Genomic DNA, 25,849 nt, shown 5'->3' on the forward strand with positions numbered 1-25,849 from the left:
ACCCCAAGGAAAAGCTTGCAAGGTATAGTGTGTGTCCTTGTCACTTTGTTTTGAAGGTCAGTCCAGGTTTGTGTGGTGGTCTGAGTTCTTGGCAGTTGAGGCAATGGAGCATGAACATAGTCCGCTGTGCTTCTGGATCCTTGTCGAGCCAGTATCAGATTGTAGCTGCTGCTGTGTTCTGTTCAAGCAACTAGCGTGTGCATAGGGTGTATGAAAAATGTCTTCTTAGTAGTATTGGGTAATTGAGACAATGGGTCATGGGCATAGTAGTAGGTATTATTAGATTATAGTCGTTGGTTGGTTAATACATCCTAGCCAAGCCCCTTTGCCTGACTCCAGATGTTAGGTGCAGGATTTTATCATCTTCCTTGTTACTTGTTTCTTTTGGTAATTTTTATACACTCAAATATTCAAAGCAGTTTGAATATTTATTATATACAACTAAAGAAAATATCCTTTATAGATTTAATCATAGGCCTGAAATTGATTGAGAGTCTATGTCTTCAAAGTTATAGTGAGGCTGTCCTGAGATCAGTCGTCTCTGATTGACATTCCATCTAGGAAGTGGCAACTGCTAAACAGAAAAAAAACAACCTGGCTGAGAAAATGAGTATAGTTAAATATAATTCTACTGTAACGGTGGCGCCGGAGAGTCGGACAAGTCCGTTGGTTTCAGACCAACAACGTTACGTTTATTGAGTAACATGAATTGCGCAATAGCGCACGAGAAGACAGACTTGCACACATTACGTGTAGACTCAGACAATGACAAGCACAGGACACTGCGCGAACGCACATTAAATAGACAAACCACATAAGCCCCGCGTGATTACGAGACGAGCCACAGGTGAGACGGATTATCACAAGACACAACCACACCCACGGAGATACACAGACACAGATGAGTAGACGTAGACGACGTAGACACACGCCCAAAAGGGAGGGGCCGGGGTCTTCAACGTGACATTTACCTTGGTAATACATGCAATTCAACTTCATCATTAGTTTTACACATGCACATAAAAATAAAGTGTACAGTAGGTTTCAAAACTATGCCTATGTCCAAAAACTATGCCTGTAGTTTTCAGTAAACATCTAGTTAATTAGTTTTTGTTCCCACACTGATTGATTTATTTTGATTTTACTTTTTCATGTACAAATAGATTGCAGATGATATGTACATGATATCAGTTAGGTTTTCTGAGAAAAAACCAGGATGTTTTGTGTTGAAAAGTGTGTGCTTTGTTTGTTGGTACTGCCTTCAAATTGCACACAGTTACCACAGTAGTAAAATGTTATATATATTAAAATTGGTGGGCTTTTGTCTGTTCACATTAAATAAGGGTTAATATTTGAAGTCCTTTTCCTAAATTGACAAACACAAAACGCCCAGAATTCCATGCATGGTCTGACCCATTTCTCCTGCCCGCAGTCTTAGCTATCACCTGTTTCTCATCACTACACCATGATATATTCCAGAACTTTCTCTAGACTCTTTGTGAAGTATTGCCTTCATTTCTTTGGAAGCATACAGTGTGTTCTACATGGTTCGACCAGGTTTGTCTTGTACCTGGTTTTGACCGCTGCTCTGTGTGATAACACTATATTTAATAAATCTCACTGTGTTCAAGTCTGTGTGCATTTGCAAAGTAATATGTACTGCATTTCTTTAGAATCACATCGGCCAGCTAAACATGAAATACCTACTGCAGTAAACAGAGTTTTCTAAAAGCTATGTTTACCTTTATCCGCACAACACCTGAGCTGCATTTTCAGAATGACCTCTTTTGGAGAATGGATTGGAAGCATTTTCCAGTGTTTTAGTGTGGCTGAGAAAACATGAAAACAGAGGCTTTTCAGTTTACCCATGGATGTGTGGTATGCCCTAGCCCTAGCTTGGTCTAGGTCTACAAAGCTTCACAGAGTAGGAGTGATGACGTCAGATCCCTCTTCTTTATTGAAACCTTGCGGACAACAACAGATCCCAGATCAGCCCTCTTACTCTCAGATGGTTTGTGAACACCAGGTGTGGGTGCTGGCAATTCTTGAAAGTTCATGAGGCAGTTGGTGCCCAGGGAGACTAAGAATTGGAGCAGTAACGCAACCATGCAAAAAGCATGTATACTCCAGCACCAATAACGCTATAATCAATATATTTGATGTTTGGCATCCCTCTGGAGCTTGTTGTGAGAAACCCTTCTTTGATGTTATGATTAATCATGACAAAAGTCTGAAATTTGACAATACTACAAACCCATAACTAGCTAGCTAATGAATCTATCATGTTTGTTACAAACGTTTTGTGTTTGTCCCTACAAGATGACAAGCTTCATTTCAGAATTCTTTGTGTGCAGCCAAATGTTTGTTTTTTATTAGTGTTTTACCAGTTTATCATACTGGATAACAGGGGCGATTTTAGGATCTGGTCTTTAGGGGTGCCCAGCCCCCAGTGCTCACAGAGGCACAATACCAAAGTATTGCGCAGGTGCAGAGCAAGGTTTTTGCATAATATAATATTTTAAAAATGTGTTGAGCCAGGGGGTGCTGAGCAACTTCACGGTGGTGCTCTAGCACCACTAAAAACACCCTAGCCTCGCCCCTGCTGGATAATTAACTTGTTTTAAAAATGGCCCTTACCTCGTTAATGTTGACTGAAGCAATTTAATTCTAAGTTATTCCATTAATAGTCAAGTGCATTCAATATCGTCTCACCCTAAGAAATAAAAGAAATCCATAGGTAATATTTTTCCTGCAATATATGTTATATTATATAGGGGGATTATACAAGTAGCTGTTCCAACCAGAGACCGTATATATACGGTCAATGGTTCCAACCTGCTGGGCATTGCTGTCTGTCGCACCTCCACCGGTGCCCATTGGTCAGAAGGGTCACCAGCCAGAAACAACCATTCATCAACGTTTCACTCTTTTAATTCTGGCATTATATTATATACATTTATAAATTTATCATATACATATATACATTTATTATATACAAAATTAATGTCTCTATTTAGGGAGCTGATGCATTCCCTGACTGTTTAACATTTAATTTGCCAAACTAACGAAAACCACGCTGATATGGTTATCAGTTTTATAACTGTTGCATTTTTTACAAGACAATTATGTCTACTTAAGAATATTTGCATACGGGTGTGTGAAAATGATTATCATTTTATGAATTTATGTTTGTGATGTCATTGTGTCTTTCTGGATATTCTGGAAATGTATTGTAATCAATGTAAGTTGATTCACAATACTGTATAACTTTCCAGTTTTTGAGGAATCATCTACAGCTCTGTTTATCACATTTCCTAATTTTTATAGCTTCCTAAAAATGACTTGAAACCTACGAAATATTACCATCACGTTAGAATCATTGTTGATTTTTGCATGTCCAGTGTTGGGAAATTTTGATGGCTATGATAACAGAAGCAGACACAATCACAAAATAAAACTTCCATTACTAGTTAAATTATGTACCTTTGATCACTTCAGAAACTTGAAAATCAACATTCTCACTGCATTTATTGCTGTGATTCTCGACATTCATCCAGGTTCCAATTCAGGTGTTGTGCCGAATTCCGACTCCCCTATTATATTCGCGTTTTACGTTTTTATGCATAAAAAGAGCTAGACTTTAATCATCCATCATTATTAATCATTATTATAAAGAAGAAAAAAAGAAATATTTTATACAGGCACAGAACTTGAGAAGAAAGAGGTTAATAAAGAAGTCAAAGCTGCTATCAGACGTGCAAAGCTAGCTTACAAAAACAAAATTGAACATACATTTAAATTAGGGAATCTTCATTCTGCTTGGCAAGGAATAAAGAACATGGCATCAGTAAACTCATCTGGAGTCCCTGTCAGAAGAGTTTCAGTTGAGGGAGTTACTGAAGATTGTTTGCCTGATTCATTTAACTCATTTTTTACTAGGTTTGAAAGGGATATTCCAGGCAAATTAGATTGGGAGGCTAACATGGGGCAAGGTTTTAGTTCTAGGCAACCTCTTAATCCTAATTTTAATATTAATATTGATATAGCTAGTGTTTCTCAGTGTTTCAAATCTATAAACGTAAATAAAGCAGCAGGACCAGATGGAATTTGTGGTCGGACATTAAGATATTGTGCAAATCAACTGGCAGTTGTATTCCAACAATTATTTCAATTTTCCCTGACCAGTGGTATCGTTCCCCAGACATGGAAACACTCCACAGTAGTTCCAGTTCCTAAAGTACCTCGTCCTAAGGTTATGGGAGATTTTGGCCCAATAGCTCTCACCTCATTAGTAATGAAATCATTGGAAAAGATTGTTAAATCTCATATTCTTAAAGTTACTCAAGATAATTTAGATCCTCTACAGTTTGCATATCGACCCGGAAGGGGAGTAGATGATTCTAAATTATTTTTGCTGGATGTACTTCATAGACATCTTGAAGGACCTAAGACGAGAGCAAGAATTCTATTTGTGGACTTTTCTTCTGCATTTAATACTTTACAGCCTTTTTTATTAGCTGAGAAACTTTTATATTCTTTTAGATTAGAGTATGGGCTGATATGTTGGATTATGGACTTCTTGACCAAGAGGTCACAGAGGGTACTTGTAAATGGAACCCTCTCAGACATTATGTATACTTCTACTGGTTCACCTCAAGGGTGCGTATTGTCCCCGTTATTATTCATCCTATACACTGATATCTGTAGAAGTGGTCATGAAAATCAGTACATTATAAAATTTGCAGATGATACAGTTCTGTTGTCTCTGCTCTCTGGTGAATATCAGGATCATGGTCCAGCTTTGCAGGAGTTTATAGATTGGTGTGATCGTTCATACTTAGTGATGAATGTCTCGAAAATCAAGGAGATGATTATTGATTTTTCCAAGTTGCCACCTGTGAATTCTGATACCTATATAAACGGAAGAGCAGTAGAGAAAGTTTGCACTTACAAATACTTGGGGACAATTCTTGATGATAAATTAAAATTCGAAGACAACACAGAGACTATTTTAAAAACAGGTCAGCAACGTATGTATTTTCTTAGGAAGCTTAAGTCTTTTTCTGTTGATACATCTGTGTTGTTTACATTTTATTGTTCTTTTATTGAGAGTGTTGTTTCATTTTCTTTTATCTGTTGGTTTCAGTCTCTGAGCTTAAAAAATAGGAAACAGTTGCAGTATTTAGTATCTACATGTTCAAAAATTGTCGGACTCCCACTTAGACCTTTGAGTGCATTGCACAAACAGTTAACACTGAAGAAAGGTCGGTCTATTATTAATGATCCTTCACATGCTCTTCATTATGAGTTTGAACTTTTGCCTCATGGCCATAGGTATCGTTGTCTTAGATGTCGGACTGTTCGGCGGAGAGTGACCTTTGTTCCTGAAGACATTAGACTACTAAATGAACACTGATATTTATCTTTGGATATTAGACTCCTTGCTTGTGATTGGTACTCATGTTTGTTTGTTTGTCTTGTGATGTTGTACCCAATATTAATTGCCCCCTTGGGGATAAATAAAGTTGATTCAATTCAATTCAATTCAATCACAGCAAACGGCACACCATTATCTATGTCCAAAGACACAATGACTCAAGGGTGTTAAATATTTTAAACAAAAACACACACTGGCTATACCGAAGTTCACCTCTGACCCCATGAATGTGCAGTATTACGGCAGAATTACCTGTCTAAATATCTAGTTAGGACAAAACTAGAGTGCTTAATTAACTACGATATAATCACTGTAACTCACAGGATTTAAATGTCTGGTTAATTATTATTATTATTTTTGTGACTTATCTGGATGTGTAGGCTATTCTATATGAAGCACATGTCTCTACGTCCAACAAGGGCTATTTTAATAAAGGGATTATAATTTTGGTGAGGCCAACACAATGCCTGCCAAAAATATATTTCCGAAAATCATCTGTACCGTCTTTATGCGCGTGCAAACGAGGGCGTTGAATTCTGCAGGGAAGTCGGAATTCGGCACAACACATCGTTCTACGTGTTTACACCACGCATGTTTATTTTTCATGCACAAGATGGTTTAGCTTTCCCCCGACACCTAGTAGAATAATTTATATAACATTATAAACACAATTCCATTCCAACAAAAAGCCCCACTGAAACCAACACCCTTTGGAAAACCAGCCAAATACCTCCTACCGCATAAAAAACTTGAAATGTTGGGGCGAATATCTGCAGTATTACCAATTACCAAACGTTTAACAAAGACTAAACATATTTTAACACCGAAAGAATTTGAACACATTTTTATAAATCTCTGGGAATAAAAATTCATGTGTAAACTTGTTCTAACGTAGGCTAATGTGAACACTGTATCCACTTCTAGGGTCTGTAATGAATAGTTTTGGTTTGTTTGTCAGTGATTGGGTGAAGGAAGTTCAAATGTGATTGCTGGCAGTAAATGGCAAATAAAGTCGTTGGAGGGACACGAGCGTATTTTGTTTTATTCCAGTTAAAATGTTTTATGCAGGTTTAAGCTAATATCCAAATGCTGGAAAAACAGCATTTGGATGGCATTCGGAGCGTATTTTAAAACATAGTCAAATATGGCGTATTTTATGACGCAAAAACTGTTAAAATGCTTTATGCATTTCATTTTAGATGAATGTGCACTTGTTTGCTTTTTAGTAGCACCGTGACCCTAGTTTTCCTGTATTCGACATTCAACTGCGCGATCAGAAATTAAATTTGAAGCGGTTTGATTATTTTATTTCGGGTTACAGACTCCGCCCTTCCACCTGTACATCACCTTGGTAGTTTCTGGAGCGCAACTGCTCTTGTAACACTTGGTCTCTGCCAACACCTTCAGAGACAAGGAATTTCATTCAACCTGTTGCGCTCGTGCTTCGGACTTTTCAAACAAACACCAATCGAATGAGCCGCGGAGCCTGAATCTTACTCTGCTCTCTACATCTCTACATCTTCATTGAAGAATGTGAAAGCTTTGGAGAGAAATCTAGTCGCTTTGGATTATTTTTTGCTTAACCAAGTCATCCGTACGCTACAGGTTACAACCTACTCGTTTATCTCGAGGGGTTTCGTCACGAGTACGGAGAAGAGTGACAGTCCAGGCAACATAACCGGAAAACCGTTCTGGACGCGCTGGTGTGTTACCTAAAATATCATATGTTTCAATCCGAGGATGGCAACATGTTGCCCAACACTGGTGAATTCTTGCCACGAAAGATGGCAAAAGGAAATTCAAAGAGGGTCCAACCATCAAAAAGCAAGTTGGAAGTCCTCATACTCTACTCACCAGATATTCCGTGCGACGAGGGCGGGCAGCGGGTGTGGTGGGCGTTCCTCGCCGCGTCCTTGGTGACTTTCTTTGGAGGTCTCATCATCATACTGTTATGGAGAACTCTCAGCTATATATGCTCCATTTGTTGCCAGTGCGGCAACAAGGAGGTAAGATAACTAACACGTGTTGGTAACCAGTGATACATCTAGTTACCTTAGTGTATAATATTTAATACAAAAAGTTTTTTTTTTACATTTAGACTACCACAAAGAGGAAAGTTAATCTGCATGCTACATATACTGACCCCCACCCCTTATCAAATACCTCAACCAAGTAGTTTGTCTAAGGTGTGCTTATTCTGAGAGTCAGGTGTCTTAGATTTGGGTTGCTGCTAAAACCCTAGTGATAGCAAAGTATTTTGGGTGCTTTGAGTAGGTGTATGCACAATGTGCTTTTACTTGGATATATCATCTTAGCTGTAGACATTCCTGTGGTATTTTGTTCTGGCAAATTTTAATGTGTATTCCAATCACCTTAGAAGTTTTTTACAAATTGAACAACACAATGAACTATTTTAAGTGGGGATTATTTGCAGTCTGGTTTGAAAATTTTCATTGTGAAAGGACTTTAAACTGAGCAGGGATTAGTTTTAGAAGAAATTGTCACTATTATGTGTAAACCTTCATGTCATTTGGCAGCAGTCATAATGTCTCGTCAAGATCTTCTGGTGAGTTCAACATCAAGTTTTGAGTAATTGTCTTGAATCCTGAACTTGACATTGTTGTTCTTGAAATGTAACTGATTTTATAACCGATTTATTTATAGTAAAAGATCATATGAACAAGCAAAAGAAAGAGCTGCCTGTGTGTTGTATCAGATTTCACCAAATTGAAAATTTAATTTTTGTAGTATTTTGTAAACCAAGAGAGAGCTTTTTGGCATTAATGGACGGACGTTTTCTCAGATTTGTTGGTGTTTGTTTGGTTACAGTGCTGGTCCTACCCAAAAGCCAAATGTTCTTTCTTCACAAGTCTGCCACCGATAGTCCAAAATCATGTAAAAATGTACAGTTATTGCTAAAAAAAAGGGGTGGTGGTGTGGGGTGGAGGTATGATTGGGTGCTGAACACCCCTAAAGCTCTGATCCTAAAACTGCCCCTGCTATCTATATTAGTTATTTTGGGGTTAATTTAGGCTGTAGTAAGCTGTTTAGCCAACAACTTAATATGTATCTGAAAAATAAAGGGTCAATGTTGCATAGACCGCTCCCAGCACCTGAGAAGTCTGGGCGGATCCGGGGTGACCTGTGCCCAGAGAGGTGTGTGCCCAGCTGATGAGAGGTGTGCGCTGAGCCGGTGGAACGAACTTACGGTGAGGAGGGCACCGTGGATGGGGATTCACGGCGCTGATGGCTCTGTCGATCTCCCAATCCACTGCGTTTAGGAAGCAGTCGGCCGAGAGGATCGGCTCCTCCGTGGACTCCCGACTCTCTGGGAACGATCGGGAGAGGGCATCAGCACATCCATTCTTGGCACCGGGGCAGTAGGTGACCTGGAAGCGAAACCTGGAGAAAAACAGACCAGCGTGCCTGCCGCGCGTTCATTCTCTTGGTCGTCTTGAGATACTCCAGGTTCTTGTGATCTGTGATGATGGTGAACGGGTGTTTCGCTCCCTCTAGCCAATGCCTCCACTCCTCCAAGGCTAACTTCATGGCTAGTAACTCGCGGTCACCTACCCCATAGTTCTGCTCTGCCGGGCTTAACTTCTTGGAGAAGAAGGAGAGTGGTTCGGTGAGCTGTGCTTCTTAAAGCGTTGCGATAGTACGGCTCCCACTCCTGCATCCGAGGCGTCCACCTCCACTATGAACGGCTTATTCGGGTCAGGCTGGTGTAACACGGGAGCGGAAGCGAACGCTTTCTTCAACGTCTCGAACGCCCTCTCTGCCTCGGCAGACCACTGCAGCCTCTTGGATCCCCCACGTAGCAGATTGGTGAGAGGCTTTGCTATACGGCTGTATGAACGGATGAATCGCCTGTAGAAGTTCGCGAAGCCCAGAAAATGCTGGAGCTCGCGCCGTGTGTGAGGCGCCTTCCATCCCTTCACAGCCTCCACTTTGCCAGGTTGTATGTGCACAGAGCCCGGCCTAATGATGTAGCCTAGGAAGCTCACCTCCGATAGGTGGAACTCGCACTTCTCAAGCTTGCAGTAGAGCCTATTGCGCAAGAGAGTGCCCAGGACAGCACGTACGTCATGCACATGTTGTTCCAGGGATGGCGAATAGATGAGGATGTCATCGATATAAGCGACGATGCATCTGTTCAGATACTCCTTAAGGACCTCGTTTATAAACGCCTGGAAAAACGATGGTGCCGAAGCCAAGCGGTACGGCAAGACCCGGTATTCGTAGTGTCCCGTGGACGTACTAAACGCCGTTTTCCACTCATCCCCCTCACGGATGCGGATGAGGTTATAGGCGCTGCGTAGATCAAGCTTGGTGAATACACTCGCTGCCCTCAACTGCTCCAGTGCCGATGGCACGAGCGGAAGCGGGTAGGAGTAATTCACCAGGAGGGAATTGAGCCCTCGATAATCCACGCACGGCCTCAGCCCACCGTCCCTCTTCTTCACAAAGAAGACGCTGGCTGAGGCAGCCAAGGTGGACGGAGTGATGTAGCCCTGTGCCAAAGCCTCCTTGACATACTGACCCATGACTTTCTCCTCCTCCTGAGAGAGTGGGCAGACTCTGCCCTTGGGGGGAGTGGTGCCTTCCTTGAGGGTGATTGTGCAGTCCCACGGGCGATGCGGAGGAAGCTGAGTCAGTCGCTCCGCCAAACTCCGCTCCATTATGTTGCCCGACGCTCTGGAATCGACTAGGGCGAAAACCCCCACAGAGCAACCCTTATAAGAAACCGATGCAGAAATGGAGAGCAAACTGCCGGTCAAGGAATTACTCACCCGAGCTCTGCCACTGCCCGGGCGAGCGGTCTCTCTGGCTGCGGTAGTCTCTCCCAGCTGCATCGGCTCAGGGGCTTGGCTTTCCCTAGGCGCGGGTGCTGGGGGTGTGCTGGGCATGAAACCAGATGCCGGACGCTTCTCCTGCAGCAAGCGGTCACCGCCAGCCGAACCAGCTGATTAAAGGACTGGCCCTCCTGGCACGCAACTCCGGCTTAAGGCTGGCCACAAACACGTCCACTAGAGCAGCATCGCCCCATCTGGTGCTGGCCGCCAGGGTCCGGAACTCTAGCGCGTATTCCGATACCGGCCGCATGCCCTGCCGCATCCTGAGGAGGCTCTGTCCACACGCCCTTCCCTGTCTTGGGTGGTGGAAAACCTCCTTAAGTTCGGCGATGAAACCGGCGTAGGTGGAAAGGAGCGGTGATTCGCTATTCAGGAGCGCCGCTGCCCATTCCAACGCTTTGCCGGTCAAACGTGTGATCACGTACGCAACCCTCTTCGATTCGGACAGGTGAGAATGGTACTTGAAGTATAGATCACACTGTACGAGGAACCCTCCGCACTTATCCGGGTCACCTCTGTAGGGCTCCGGGGGAGCCAGGTGGACCTTCTCCTCCTGGACCGGACAGGAGGAGGAAGCACTCGCCTGTGAGGAGAGGACCTGCAAACAGCTGGACATGGCCTGCGTTAGGTTCTTCAGCTCCTGTATCTCTTGTTGCTGTTTCCCGATGGTCCTGCCTGCTGTTTCCCGATGGTCCTGCCCTGCATGGCAAGGACCTCTAGTGGCGACGGCTCCTCAGCCCCGGCTGCCACAGGCTGCGCATTCTGTAAAACGGGGTTGGAGGCACCAGGAGGCAGAGGTTGAGAATCGAAGGTTTTATTCTCCATAACAGAACAAAAGACCTCAGGCCACTAGGCAGTACAAAACAGCAGGTTTAACGAAAGTAAGAAAGGCAGGAACGAAGAGTAGAGCAGAGACCAGCGAAGCGACGGGAGACTCTCACGTTGCGAGGCGAGGGGTGCAAGCAGTATGCGCAGCACTGGACGGCGCGACCTGTTGGAATATAAAGAGCACGAGGCTGATCAGTAACAGGTGTCAGAACTCGGGCGATTGGGAGCGAGGGTGTGACCGTGCGTGAGGAGGCGTGTGCAGCGCTAGAGTGGGCGTGTGGGTAGAGGAAGGTGTGTGTGTGTGTGTGTGTGTGTGCCCTCTGGCGGCGTCTGGGCTGACCCACCGTAACAGTATGTTTTACAGTAGACTTGGCAATTAATTAACTTTATACAAAATGCAATAAGGGCTTTTGATGTTTTTCATTTCTTCTTTCATGTTAAATGAGACAAATCCAGTCTGTCTTGAACCGAAGAAGTGCACAGAAGTTTGGATAAATGATAACTGATAGGGGAACATCGGCTCATCGGTGAGAGAGTAACTGTGTCTGGATTTGTTGATCATCCTTCAGAATGTTTGTTTACATATGTATGTAGCTCCAGATAGAATGCCTTTAGTGTCACTGTACAATGAGATTGAAAGCCACTCCTTTCTCAGTGCAAACATACATGGAATAGGAAAAAATTAAAATGGAATTTAACGTTATAATAGATTATACCACAGTTAGTTCCGACCCTACAATGTGATTGGCTGAGAGGCGATCTAGGAGTGCCAATATTACACGTTATAGCATTGTAACCGAAGCTCTCCATGTATTACTCCGCCACATATAGGTAACCTAGCAACGAAGCAGCGTTTACAAGCCAAACAGCGCAACTACAAACAAGCAGCAACATTATCAAAATGAATTACAGGGAGTTCGTTAAATCTATTGGCTTCGAAAGCATTTGTTTCGATCTGAAACTGGAGGATGAAGCTATAAATGACCAGCTTGATTCCTCCAATGAGCCAAGGTTTGTCACGCTTACAAACAATTATTTGGATGAGCTGGAAATGCAGAGAAACAAAGTTAATACCGTAAAACAAACATCCTGGGCTCTTAATGTATTTACATCCTGGTTAAAGAGCAATGACATTGCAGTGGATTTTAGTATTATCAACAAAAATGAAATGAATCAGCTTTTACGACGTTTTTATGGATCCGTCAGAAACGTGAAGGGAGAGTTATATGGCATCAGCAGCTTTGTTGGTTTAAGAGCTGGACTGAACAGATACCTGAACGAACCTCCAATCAGCCGTGGATGGTCAATAATTGTTGTACTTTATTTTTAATAAATACAACTTTATCAACAGTTGTTTTTGTGTATATTTACCTCTATAACATTTATTGGGTAAGGCTGTTCCAGTGTTGTGTAAGTTTAGCAGCGAGCCATTGAATGGAACTATTTTAACTGGCGGAGTTTTTTTTATCCAATCAAATCTTTCAATAAACAGCGATAATGGAACTGTGGTATAATCGCAATAATAAAGTAAAGTAAAGTAAAATTCATTTATATAGCACTTCTCACAGGCACAAGCCACAAAGTGCTTTACAACGGAAAATAAAATAAAATAACAAAAAATAAAAACACAAAAACACACTATAAAACAGAAATAAAATACAGTGCACAAGGTCAACTGCTGCAACCTCCACCACTAACTAAACGCCTGCGTAAAAAGGAAAGTCTTTAGCTGTTTTTAAAAGTATCCACAGAGTCAGCTGATCTTAAATGTGGAGGAAGTGTGTTCCACAGTTTTGGAGCAACCACCTTAAACGCTCGGTCTCCACAAGTCTTTAGACATGAGCGTGGCACAGACAGTAAACTCAGGTTGTTTGACCTGAGTGATCGCGATGAAGTGTAGGGGTGGAGCAGGTCAGCGACATATACAGGAGCTGTGTTGTGTAGTGCTCTGTATGTTAAAGTTAAAATCTTGAATTGGATCCTGAATTCTACAGGAAGCCAGTGTAAGGATTTTAAAATGGGTGTTATGCGAGACCGTCTGCTTGACTTGGTCAGTAACCTCGCTGCAGCGTTTTGAATTATCTGTTAACGTCCATGAGCCGATACACTGAGAGATGAAAACAAGGCATTACAGTAGTCTATGCGAGATGAAATAAACGCATGGATCAGTATCTCTAGATCTGCTGTTGAAACCATAGATCTCAGTTTACTGATATTTCTCAAGTGGAAGAAACAGGATCTTGACAGCTGTTTAACATGAGAATCAAATGCTAAAGACTGATCGAAAATAACTCCCAGATTTCGGAGGCTAGAGTGGACAGCAGAGGAAAGATGCCCAAGATTTTGCTTAATCATTTGACTAAGCCTTTCGGGAGCAATGATCAATACCTCAGTCTTGTTGTCATTTAGCTGTAGGAAGTTATTTGAGGTCCATTCTCTGATTGATTGAAGACAATCTAATAGCCTAGACAAACTATGAACCTCACTTGGTTTAAAAGAGAAATAAAGCTGAATATCATCAGCAAATAAATGATAGGAAATATTAAAACTATTTAAAATCTGCCCCAAAGGTAACATGTACAAAGAAAACAACAAAGGCCCTAAAACTGAACCCTGTGGAACCCCACAGGTTAATGGGGTTGCCTCAGTTGTGTAATCTCCCATCGTAACTGAGAAACTTCTCCCAGTGAGATAAGAAATAAACCAATCAAGTGCTGTTCCAGATATGCCCACCCAGTCACGTAACCTATTTATCAGTATTTCATGATCAATGGTATCAAACGCAGAACTGAGATCCAGCAGCACCAACACAGAGCAGTCACCAACATCAGCAGACATTAAAAGATCATTTGAGACCCTCAGGAGAGCAGTCTCTGTAGAATGCCTCTTCCGAAACCCAGATTGTAAAGAGTCGTAGCAATTGTGATTTTCTAAAACTGTAATCAGTTGGTTTGCCACCACTTTCTCTATAATACACTCGAGGTTTGTGCTATAACGTGCAATATTGGCACTGCTGTGCTGATCTACGGCACTCGGCCGCCTACGACCGCAGCACAGCAGTGCCAATATTACACGTTATTCACCGTATTTCGCCATGCCCACTTTCAAGTGTGTGTTTCTTCCGCCTTTGTGTTAGAACTTCCGGTCAGCTATTTTTGCATTAGTGTACACTACTACATTTTAATGATTTTTTTCATAAAATATGCATTCTTGTCTTCTTAATAGGGGTGCACGATATGGACTAGAATTGCGATGTGCGATAACATTGTTGGATATCCCGATATCGATGTGAACCACGATAAATTAAGATTAAAATACAGAAATGTAGTGTCTCTCTGAACAGCAGCACGTTAATTTGTTTTGTTTTTTACTGTGTAATGAATCCAGAATAATTCCAAATATTTTGCAGGTTTATTCAACAATAGATTCAATCTAGGTTTATACTTTCACGAGTGAGCGACTCCGCACACCTCGTTAACCTCCGCGAACGGCGGAAGCGTTTAATCTTGCCGTGTCACATTCTTTGCAGTGTTGTCCGAAACGATATGTAGGCCTAGTAGTATAAAAAAAACACCCCTCAAATACAGGGGAATGAACTTTTACCTGACCAATTTTAATGTTGCTTTGTGTTTCAGGTTTGAAAAGTGCTGGAATTTAGGCTAAAGTATTTGAAAAGGCTTGAAATTGTAACTACTTCGTTTCACAACAAATATCTGTCTGACTGAACAATTCTCTTGTATTACGTTAACAAATACGAGCCTCTTGTAATTCCAGGACGAAACATGAGAGAACGTGAAGACGTTAAGATTGGGCATTTTGAAAATAAATATCCATTAAATAATGTGATAAAAAAGCGAATTATTTCGAATCATTTAGAGTATTTGTATAAATATTTAATTCAATAACGTGCTGGGAATTATTGAAATGGACCTTGAAAGTGACATACAAGTGCTTGAATTCCACCTTGTATAGGTGTATGAACCCTGCAAACATGACTGTTGCTTGCGAGTGTGAACTGGAGACAAATTAAGTATTATATCGCGATCGATTCTTAGTGTTGACTTGTAACTTCCGCAGTAGCCCAACTCAAAAGTAGCCCAAAAAACCGCACCGCGCGGCCCCAGAATTTTTACCCGCGGCTGGATTTTCAAACAAGCCCAATTTGGCGTGAAAACCGCGAACCTGGCAACTCTGCCTCACTCTGCCTCTTGCCTACTTACGTCACGTGATCATAGTCTGCAGCGCGAATAGCTCCCTCTATTGCTGGACGAGGATAACGCAATTTGAGTTTGCTGTTATTCAAGGAGTTATCGTGGCTCTTTCGATGTGTTTATCGTGAAACTTCACATCGCGATAACGATAAAAATACGATTAATCGTGCAGCCCTACTTCTTAAAATTACAAAATGAATGCAAGGAAAACATGTGGCCACTGATTATAAAATAGTTACTTATCTGATAGCCTCACAAGCACCCGACGCGTTTGCTCCATCGGAGCTTCATAACCGAGCCATTTCTCGGGATAAGGATGATCTGGTGTTGGTTTCCCCTCCACAAAATGATAAGAGCAGACGTATGGACGTTTGGGTGGATGTTTTAAATTTAGCACCTTTAGCCTTAGACGCAGGTCCTCTTCTTTGGAAGGCGGTGGATGGACGTTTGGGTGGATGTTTTAAATTTAGCGCCTTCAGCCTTAGACGCAGGTCCTCTTCTTTGGAAGGCGGTGGATATAAGTTATAAGGTGCCCCACAACACTCAGATCTTTTCGAGCTGTGTTCGTAACACTGTTGGTCAAGCCAAGTTTTCCTCTTCTTCCAATTATTGTGACACCCTCTAACTGAACATATTATGCTAGTCATTTTGTGTTTGTTGTCGTTTTGCTTGTAATCGGTATCAGCGTATCCGTAGCACCAGAAGTTCTAACGCAAAGTCAACCAAGATGGCCCTGCCCAGCGTTGTCATGGAAAATAGCGTGAATAGCACGAACCTGTATTATTACGTAAATATTAAAATGAGATCTGACATTATAATAGAAATCTAACATTATAATAAAATGTAACATACATGTCAATCTCAACATAAAATAAGAAATAATAGAATAAAAAGGGGCAGCAGGATTTGCAGATCCGTGTACAATTTCAGAATATTTAAAAAAATATATGTTTTTTTATGGTGTTATATACATGGTTGTTATTGCACTTGCCTTGTTTATATTGCATATATTTAAATATTGCACTTATTATGTGAGTGAGAAGTCCAGGGGGTTTGGAGGTTGAATTGTGGAACCACTTGTTTTGTTTGTTCTTGTTTGGGTACACCCTAATGTTTTTATCAATAGTCATGTTCCCGATGCAGGACTTGATGTAGTCCAGTACAGTTCCTGTGTAAGTTTCATGCTCTTGGTTTTCAAATAGGTTCTAGTCAGTTTGTTTGAAACAGTTCTGTAGTGTGCTGGGTGCATTACTGGGCCAGGTTCTAACAGTCTTTGTGATGGGCCTCACATTGCATCTGAGGGGGGTATAAGTTGGGGAGAGCAGGAGGGAAAGATGGTCTGGTGGAGGGGTATATCTCTGTATGTATGTTTAATATTGGTGTAAACATGATCTAGAGCAGGGATGGGCAACTGGTGGCCCTCACTCAGTGCGGCCCACAAATAGATCAATAATAATTGAATAATTAAAAGAAAAAAAACCAATAGAGCAATAGAATTTTTTGTTCTTGTCACATAGGGCTAAGCCCCCCTCTCCCGTGTTGGTGTTGTTCCTTGCCCGGTTATCCCTCCCTGCGTGTCTGTTGCCCTGGCTTCGCTCTGTCTGCCACGCCCGTGTCGTCATTGTGTTCAGTTGTGTCTAGTTTAGTCCTGTGTACTTGTATCTCTGTGTTTCACCCGTTGTCGGTTATTTGTGGTTTGTTCGGTTATGTGGATTATCTCTGTCCTGGTATTTTCCGTCACCGTTGTGTTTCTCCGTTGTGAATGGCTCTCCTGTTAGGACTCCTGCCTGTCCTGTTGACCACTTGGACGGCTCTCCCGTTTTGACCCGTGCCTGTACAAACGACTTCGCCTATGGAATTCCCCTTATTAAACCTCGCTCTTCTCAGCGTTTGTGTCCGCCTCCTCGCTCCGCAGCGCGCTACGCGTTACAGTTCTTTGATATGAAGGTGTTCAAATTCCTTTCTGCACTTTTTTATTAAGCAAATGTTTTGTCTTTGTTGCTTATTAAGGACATGTTAATGCATTTATATGCAGAAAATAGATGTATGTTGGTGCAATAAACATACAGATCTGAATTCATTTCAAATGTGTTCTTATTGAGAATAATTTGTAGTGTCTTTCATATCCAATTATTTGAAGTGCGTGGTCATGTGGCCCTCCAATAATAGTGCTGAAAATTTTGTGGCCCTCTTTATTATGGAAGTTGCCCATCCCTGCTCTAGAGTGTTCTCACCTCTAGTGGAACACTTGACATGCTGGTTGAATTTTGGGTGTACAGTCTCCAGGTTGGCCTTTAGTGTTGGCAAGACGGTGAGAATATTGTCCTCCATTTGGTTTGAAACAAACTGCACCTCTCTCATGTACAAAAAAGGGGTGGTGGTACAAAACATATAAAAAAAATTTACAAAAAGGGTCATGTACAAAACAGTCCTGGCATTGTAGATTGGTATGTAGTTCTTTCATTAGTGCAGTCATCAACAGCAAATCCAAAATCTGCCATCCAGTGTGCATCTGATAACTCTGAGATGTCATTCTCTTTCTCCTCACTGAGTTCTTGAATCTCTGCTCTCAAAGTCTTGGCTGAGCCATCTGACAGCTGTGTGGTCACATATGTCATGCTATTTGATTCCATGCTCATCCAGAAGGGCAGTAAACTGAACTTGCCCTGAACTATTGAACTTTCTTAATTACATCAATGATGCGGTTAGTTTTTATTGCTGACTTACACAACACCTGATGTATAATGTATAAAAATAGCAATTTCTGTTGAAATTGAAATGGTCAAAGTAGGCCTTGCATTCTTGTCATGATTGCCCCTCTATAGTGTATGTTTCTCTATGTTACGGCTGTGACGAGAGAGCAAGAGGCAAGGGGTTTATTGAAAAATCTCATCTCAATGGTCACCATAGACCCCAGTTCAGGGACTGAAGCAGAAGAGCATCTTAATGGTCACTGTAGGCCACAGTGTTGTGACTTCTTGGCTCTGCATGCAGCGCACAGAGACGGCGGCACCAACATGTGGGTTTAAATAATGACTGAAGGAGAAAGATGAAACAAGCTGCACGTGAAAGGAATGAACTAATAATGAGGCGATAACGAGAGGTGCAGTGCAGTGCTTGTGATTGAGAGTATGAGGAGAAGGGTGTGTGTGTGTGTGTGTGTGTGTGTGTGTGTGTGTGTGTGTGTGTGTGTATAAGTAGGCGTGTCCCTCCATTGCGACACCCTTGTTATCTGTTTTTGTTTTTCACTTCCTGGATTTTGGTACCATGTGTTTCCTTTGTTTTGGTTTCAGTGTCTACGTCCCTCGATTATTTCAACGTCCTTTGTCGTTGTTTTCATCTGTGTCTAGTTTAGTTCCCGGTCTGTCCTTGTTATCTTGTTTATACACTGCCTGGCCAAAAAAAAAACCAAAAATGGTCACACTCTAATATTTAATTGGACTGCCTTTAGCTTAGATTACGGCACATGTTCACTGTGGCATCATTCACACAAGCTTCTGCAATGTCGTAACATTTATTTATGTACAGAGTTGCATAAATATTTTCCCCAAGATGATGGGAGATTTGGGCCACTGTGCAAAGTCATCTACAGCACACCCCAATGATGGATTGGACTCTGATGGCCAATCCATGTAAAGATGTCTCATTCTCTCTGAACCACTCTCATAATTTGGGCCTGATGAATCCTGGCATTGTCAGGGAAGAAAACAGTCATTGATGGAAAATCCTGGTCATTCAGTATATTCAAGAAGTCATCTGATCTCATGCTTTGAGCTCAGAATGTTGCTGATCCCAGACCTGACCAACTGCAGCAGCCTCAGATCATAGCCCCGCCCCATAGACTCGTACAGTAGGCACTAGGCACGATGGGAGCATCACTTCACTTGCCTCTCTTCTTACCCTGATGCACCCATCACTCTTGAACTGGGTAAATCTGGACCCATCAGACCACATGACTTTATTTTGTGGCTCCAGAGTCCAATCTTTATGTTCCCTAGCAAATTGAAGCCGTTTTAGCCAGTTAGCCTCACTGACAAGTGGTTTTCTTTTGCTTCTGTTTAGTCCCAATCCTTTTTGACTTTCACATTGTGTGTGTGTATATAGAAATGCTCTTACTTTCACTGCCCTGAGTTCTGCTGCTGTTATTTCTACAATTTGACTTCACCAAACCTTTCAGTGATAGCAGATGAAGATAATTCAAGATTTTTTTTTCTGATCACATTCCTTTCTGGAAGATTTCAAATAATGCGTTGGATAGTTCTTAACCTGATTTTAGTAGTTTCAACAATCTCCTTAGATGTTTTCTCTGCTTGATGCATCTCAACAATTTGAACATTCTGAAATTGATTAATATCTTGTCCATGAACACAGCATATGTCTTTCCACATGGTTGTTTAACAAATGAGAAGCTCCTCAGTGCATCGTTTAAGATTAAATAACTTGTTGGGAACTGAAACATCATCACCCATGGAGTAATTATCCAACGCGAAGCTCTTACCTATTTGCTTAGTTAAATCCATGTGGTGACCTTTTTTTGGCCAGGCATTGTATAAACCCTGTGTTCTGCTTTCCTGGTCGGTCTTTGTGAGTATCCCTGTTCATCATCTGCTGAGTAATTTCTGCTGTTCATAGAACAGGAGTTCTATGCCCCATGACCTCTCTGCTTTGTTTTGGTGTTATCTGCAGTCGTTGTTAATGTTGTCTTTGTCTTGTTTTTATTGTTGTTATATAAACCGAATTAGACTACGCATTACATCAGACTCCATTTAGAACATTTTAGAGTCAGACTGCAAACTTTTAATATTTTTGTCTTATTGATCTACGCTGCCTACAGGTTTGGTCTGTGGGACAAAAAGTTTTAAAGTATTAGAAGAACTCACTTGATTGAAGAACTCACTATCCATTTAGCTCATAGGTCTTGGCTATCTGCTCTGGAATAAGATTGAAATGGTTACTGAGATAACAGTAAACTACACTAAAATTCCCAATGGTCGAAATTTTAAATATTGTTACACTGATCATTAAGTTGATTACCACATTTTGAAGACTCATGATAAATACTGTCAATCATCAATCAAAGTGAGCACAAGTCTCCCAGGAACATCATGCAACTTGAGTGTGTTCTCGGTCAGTGAGAGCATTGCGGAAAGCAGTGATAATGCTCTGGAGAAATTTCAGCTTTTTAGAGAACCAAGATTCTGAAAATGAGTTCCATTCATGAAATCTCAGAGTTTTCATAATGTAAAGTGCTCCCTATTGCCACTTACTGCCTAACATCAGACTGGGCACTCTCCCAGATGTACACACTTTAATAATATATACAGAGAGAATATGTCTCAAATTAACACTATAACACAAAACAAGCTTCCAAATAAGTAAATCAATGCATAAAACTAAACATTAAATATTAAGTAGAAGTCTGATAAAAAAAAAAACATTTGACAAAATGTTTCACAAGTACTACTTTAAATTAACTTAACCATGTTAGTTATGTCAGTACCATCTTGCAATTGTGTGCTTATAAAACAATCATAAATATAATTATTTTTCAATACTTAACTTGATCTTGCAGAAATCATTGTAATTTGTTATGAGCTCCATGCTTTCTATCCCATCTGCCCTTTTGAGGAGGACAGAGCTATGTGGTGGAGCTGGACCTCCAACCTCCGCAGTGTCTGTCCCCTCCAGCTTGTCCCACTCAGTGTTCACCAGACCCAGGCAGCATAAACACTGCTCTCTCTCATCCACTCATCTTAGTTAAGAGTGCTGTTACACAACAGAATCACAATTAAGCTTTTAAAATGTTTCTTTCAACTGTCATCTAAGAGCTTAAAGTTAGGAAATTTCTGTCAAAATGACTGAAAATATTGACTTGTTATGCTTTTAATGTGTGAAGGTATACATGTTTTGTTAGCTAGGAGTTTAAATATATGCTGGGTGTGTAGGATGACAAAACCATTGAGAAACCCTCTGAGACTGCTGACGATCAAGGTGAGGAGGATGAGATCCCATCTGACTGGATGACCTCTGTGAAGGACTGGGCTGAGGGCATGATCTGTGCACAGAACACGACCGGGCGCGTGCTGGTGAGTCTTACCTCCAGGATGCTGTGTGTGGCAATTCAGGTTTGATTACCTCTACAGAGTTGTGTGGATTAATGTCTTGAGCTCCAATAAGTGTAGACAGAAGTTTTTTTTTCAACCAATTCTTAATTTTCATTCTAAAATTACACCCAAAATGACAGAAATACGATTCCAACTTATCATCTGTCATCATATGTTGTTCCCAGTTTCCCAAAATGTCAAGTTTCTGGACTATGATATTTTAATAATGTGCCTATTAATAATGTACCAGCACAAAATAGTATTTCCCAGCCACACTCATTTGACTACAGACTATACACCCAAAATTACTCATTCCCCTAACATTGTGCTTCCCATTCTCTTAAGAGCTACATTTTACAACAAAAAAGCATTTTCCTTACAGTTTCAAGTAACATATGACATTAGGAATAAAGTGCCAACACAAAACTATATCGTATATCAGTGAAGAACCCGATCCGAAACCATCCCAAAACCAGTCTCAAAATAGCACATTAGATAGTTTGTAGCTGCTGGTAGCAGCGAGGTTAGTTTTAGCAAGTCACATGTTAACAGTTGGGCTTGTTTGACCACAGTTTATACACTGCATGTGTAATTGTAGCATTTTCTTCCCACTATTGTGTTCAAAGGCAAAATATCCATGCTCTCACAAATGTGATTTATATCACTTTTGATCACCCAGTGTGGGATGATGAAAAAGCTACCTGCTTTCTATTGAAAGTTTAAAATAGTATTTTAGCACCATTCACTTACCAACCTTAGTTTATTAATTTGTTCTTTAAATATGCCGTTTCCAGTTTAACTGCAAAGTAAAGGCAATTCAGGATTGTGGAAATGAGAAAGCTGCAGAAAACTGACAAACATAAGTGGAGAGGAGAGTAATAACCAAACTAGTCACGTTACCTTCTCTAAAGTCACAAAGTTGTTCTGTGGCAAAGAGAATAAGAGAAAATTATAAGAGAGTGTAAATTTCAGGAGTGAATGAGTGAGGCACCCACACAAAGAGAGAACAAGAGTGTGTGTGCACACATGCTGAAGGCACATAAATCTGAGGACAAGGGGTGACCTGCTATAGTCGCTGATTCAACTATTCGATTGGAGGACCCCTAGTCGACTATGAATGTCATAGTCGAATGTACCATTCTGACTGCATGGGGGTGCCCAAGGATGCTGCTAAGCATTAGTTGTTACAACTAATTAGTTGTTTTTGTTATATATAGCCTTTTGTCAAATAAAATCATCCTAATTTCTGTTAATAAATATTATTAAATGATGTGTGTGCATTAATAATAGGCTTCTTCCTTACTACACATTAATAAATCACACCCTGCAGTTGCACAATCCAAATGAGCGGAGCTACAGGATCGACAGCATCTGCCGAGATTATAATGGCTACTAAAAAAACTTCAAAAGTGTGGGAGTATTTTGAAAAAGATAAAGATGAATCAAAGTAAAGTGCAAGTTATGTCATCAACGTCTTGCATTTCACATGACAATAACCAACATGGCATACCATTTAAAACGGGTAAGGCAAAAAAAAAAAAAAAACTGTTCAGCCGTCTCGCCACAGTACGTCTCGGCAAGTAGGCCTATAAATATTTTTTGTTGTTGTTTGTTTTTTAAACCCCGTTACTTGAAAAAAAATTGTTGTGGCAATTAAAAAAATAATAATTTTCAGGCAGGCATATTTTATTTTAAATATTTTTGACATTTTGCACAGTGCCTGTCTGATAAAGTTCGATATGCGCATTGTGCACTGACCGTGACTGACTGTGTGCACTCACTTTTTTTTTTGTTAATGTTCTCTAATGTTTCATAAAAAAAGTAATAAGTAAATAAATAAATAAAAGCTGAATAAAACCAACCTACCATGTTTATTCATTTATCTGAGTGTTTTAGGTTTTTCATGTGAAGTGGAAAAAAGTCCTGAATGAGAACGGGATCCCGTTTAAGGTGCTCTAGAAAAAAAAAAAACCTGATTCGACTATTAGTCGACTAAAGGGAAAATCTGACTAATCAGATTGGACTATGAAAATCCTTAATTGAAGACACCTCTACTGAGGACCAAATGATGACCAAGGCATTAAATGTCATTTCACTAAGAGACACTGACCATAAAGCAATCAAAGGCATGACATGTATGGCACCAGTAAAACGGTATATATAATGCATCTGACATTAAATCATTCCCCCAAACAGCTAAACTGCAGCTCCACAATAGTTGATGATGAAAAATATTAGAGCAGTATCAATATCAGGCGACATTCAAATGCAAACCATAATATGCTTTGCCTAACAGTGAATAGACATTAAAGTGACAAAAGTGGTACTTAAGGAAAGGACCAATAAAAAACCTGGCTTTTACATTTACTTTTTGTCCTCAATTTGTTTTATATTTTTCCTGTTCTGTTCTCCATTAAGCTATATTTTATCTCACTGCTTCTTTGTCAAAATGTCAGACCTTGTTGGTGGCATAATTCCTGTAGAATCACCTGCAATATGCAGTCATACAAAGAAAACAATGCAGTTCACATAAACATCTGGGTGCAGGGAAGTGAATTACAGCAGCAACTTTGTCTGACCTGTTTAGCTATGTAGGTAACAGTGGCATGTGCAAATTTGCATTTAGCCAAGTTGAAATGAAGATGCTGTCACGTTGTGGGGGGGCCCCCTGCCGGTCGTCCCCGTACACAGTGGCAGCTGTCCTGTTTTGGTCATGTGATGTTCGTCCTTCAGGTGGGCGGGGCCCGCGATCCGTCTCACCTGAGGGTCGTTTGTTCGTCTATATATGTCTTGTCTTTGTACCAGTTGACCGCTGGTTATTATATCCTTAATTCGGATCGACTCACGGGTTTTTGGTTTGTGCACTTTCTTCATTAAACCATCCTTTTTCCCTGAGACTTGGCGTGATCGCTTCCATTTTATTTCGCACTCCCTGCCCATCACAGATGCTTTTGTCAGTCAGGTATTCCCAGTCCTCAAAGTGTGTAAATATTCTAAAAATTCTTTAGAATAAAATAAGCAGACAATGACACATAAGCAACTTCTGATTATAAAAACCCAAAATCATTATCTCAGAAAATTTGAATATTACCCAACTGGAAAAATAATTTTTAATTCAGAAATGGCCTCCTGAAAAGTATGTACAGTAAATGCACTCAATACTTGGTCGGGGTTCCTTTTCCATGAATTACTGCATCACTGTGGCGTGGCATGGAGGCGATTAGCCTATGGCACTGCTGTGGTGTTATGGAAGCCCAGGATCCTTTAATAGCAGCCTTCAGCTCATCTTCATTGTTAGATCTGGTGTCTCTCATCTTCTTCTTGACAATACCCCATAGATGGGAAGGGAAGCATGCAGTGCTCTGAAATTATCAAGGCCAAAGTCAGTGTAGCCGTCTACCAGGAAATTTTATGATTCCCTCTGCCAACAAGCTAGAAATTTCATTTTCCAGCAAGACTTGTCACCTGTCCACACTGCCAAAATTACCAATACCTGGTTTAATAACCATAGTATCACTGTGCTTGATTGGCCAGCAAACTGGCCATGACCTAAACCACAGAGGGAATCTATGGGATATTGCCAAGAAGATGAGAGACACCAGAGCCAACAATGCAGATGAGCTGAAGGCTGCAATCAAAGGATCCTGGGCTTCCAAAATACCACAGCAGTGCCACAGGCTGATTGCCTCCATGCCACGCTGCATTGATGCAGTAATTCATGTAAAAGGAGCCCTCGACCAAGTATTGAGTGCATTTATGTATGATGGCAGAGAAGGGCAAAACAAATGTACATTTTAGGAAACAAATTTACAAGATACACAGTACACAGGAAGTACTTGTTGTGTCAATCAAACTTTCAATCAAAATTGGTTGTACTTTTGTAATTTTGTTTCCTAATGTAAATTTGTCTTGCCCTTCTTGGCCACTGTAGTCATGCTGTTTGTTCTCCTGCAGGTGGTGCTAGTGTTCGTCCTCAGCATCGGAGGACTGATCATTTACTTCATTGACTCCTCAGAGTGAGTACATCTGTTGTATGGTGATACATGAATGGTACATGGTATGGTGATACATGAATGTGGTATCGTTCTTGCAAGTGCTATTTTGAGCAGTTTCTTTAACTTCTCACTCTCAGCAGTTCTGTAAAACAGGCCTATGATGCTGACAGATCTTCTGATGAGAAACACACACCGGATGAACAAAATGCATTTTTTGACTAAACTTAATTAACATGTTATTGTGTGCCATAGATGAAGATGATAGATGAGTCTCAGCAAAATCATGACAAGATACAGAGAAAACATTTAAATAATTTAGTGTAAAACTAGGGCTATCTTTCCAAAAGTCCCACAATGTTTTTAACACCCAATCACGAGCCGCAGTTTGAAATGCGATCCTTCTTTCCAATTTTAAAAT

At 40.9% G+C, this 25,849-nt stretch overlaps 1 protein-coding gene across 2 annotated transcripts in view; it reads left to right on the forward strand.

The window, feature by feature from the left end:
• Positions 1–6,790: 6,790 nt before the first annotated feature.
• LOC143510485 (calcium-activated potassium channel subunit alpha-1a-like) overlaps positions 6,791–25,849 on the forward strand; it is a 47,305-nt gene continuing 28,246 nt past the window's right edge. Inside the window, exons 1-3 of one of the 2 annotated variants that reach the window (XM_076999877.1) lie at positions 6,791–7,443; positions 21,278–21,418; positions 25,391–25,452. In XM_076999877.1, coding sequence (XP_076855992.1) covers positions 7,162–7,443; positions 21,278–21,418; positions 25,391–25,452 — 485 coding nt within the window. In that variant the 5' untranslated portion in view covers positions 6,791–7,161. Of the gene's footprint in view, positions 7,444–7,762; positions 8,004–21,277; positions 21,419–25,390; positions 25,453–25,849 lie in introns of those variants that run through there. The other variant, XM_076999878.1, reaches the window with a different exon arrangement.

This window comes from Brachyhypopomus gauderio, chromosome 3, assembly GCF_052324685.1.
Source record: "Brachyhypopomus gauderio isolate BG-103 chromosome 3, BGAUD_0.2, whole genome shotgun sequence".
NCBI lineage: Eukaryota > Metazoa > Chordata > Actinopteri > Gymnotiformes > Hypopomidae > Brachyhypopomus > Brachyhypopomus gauderio.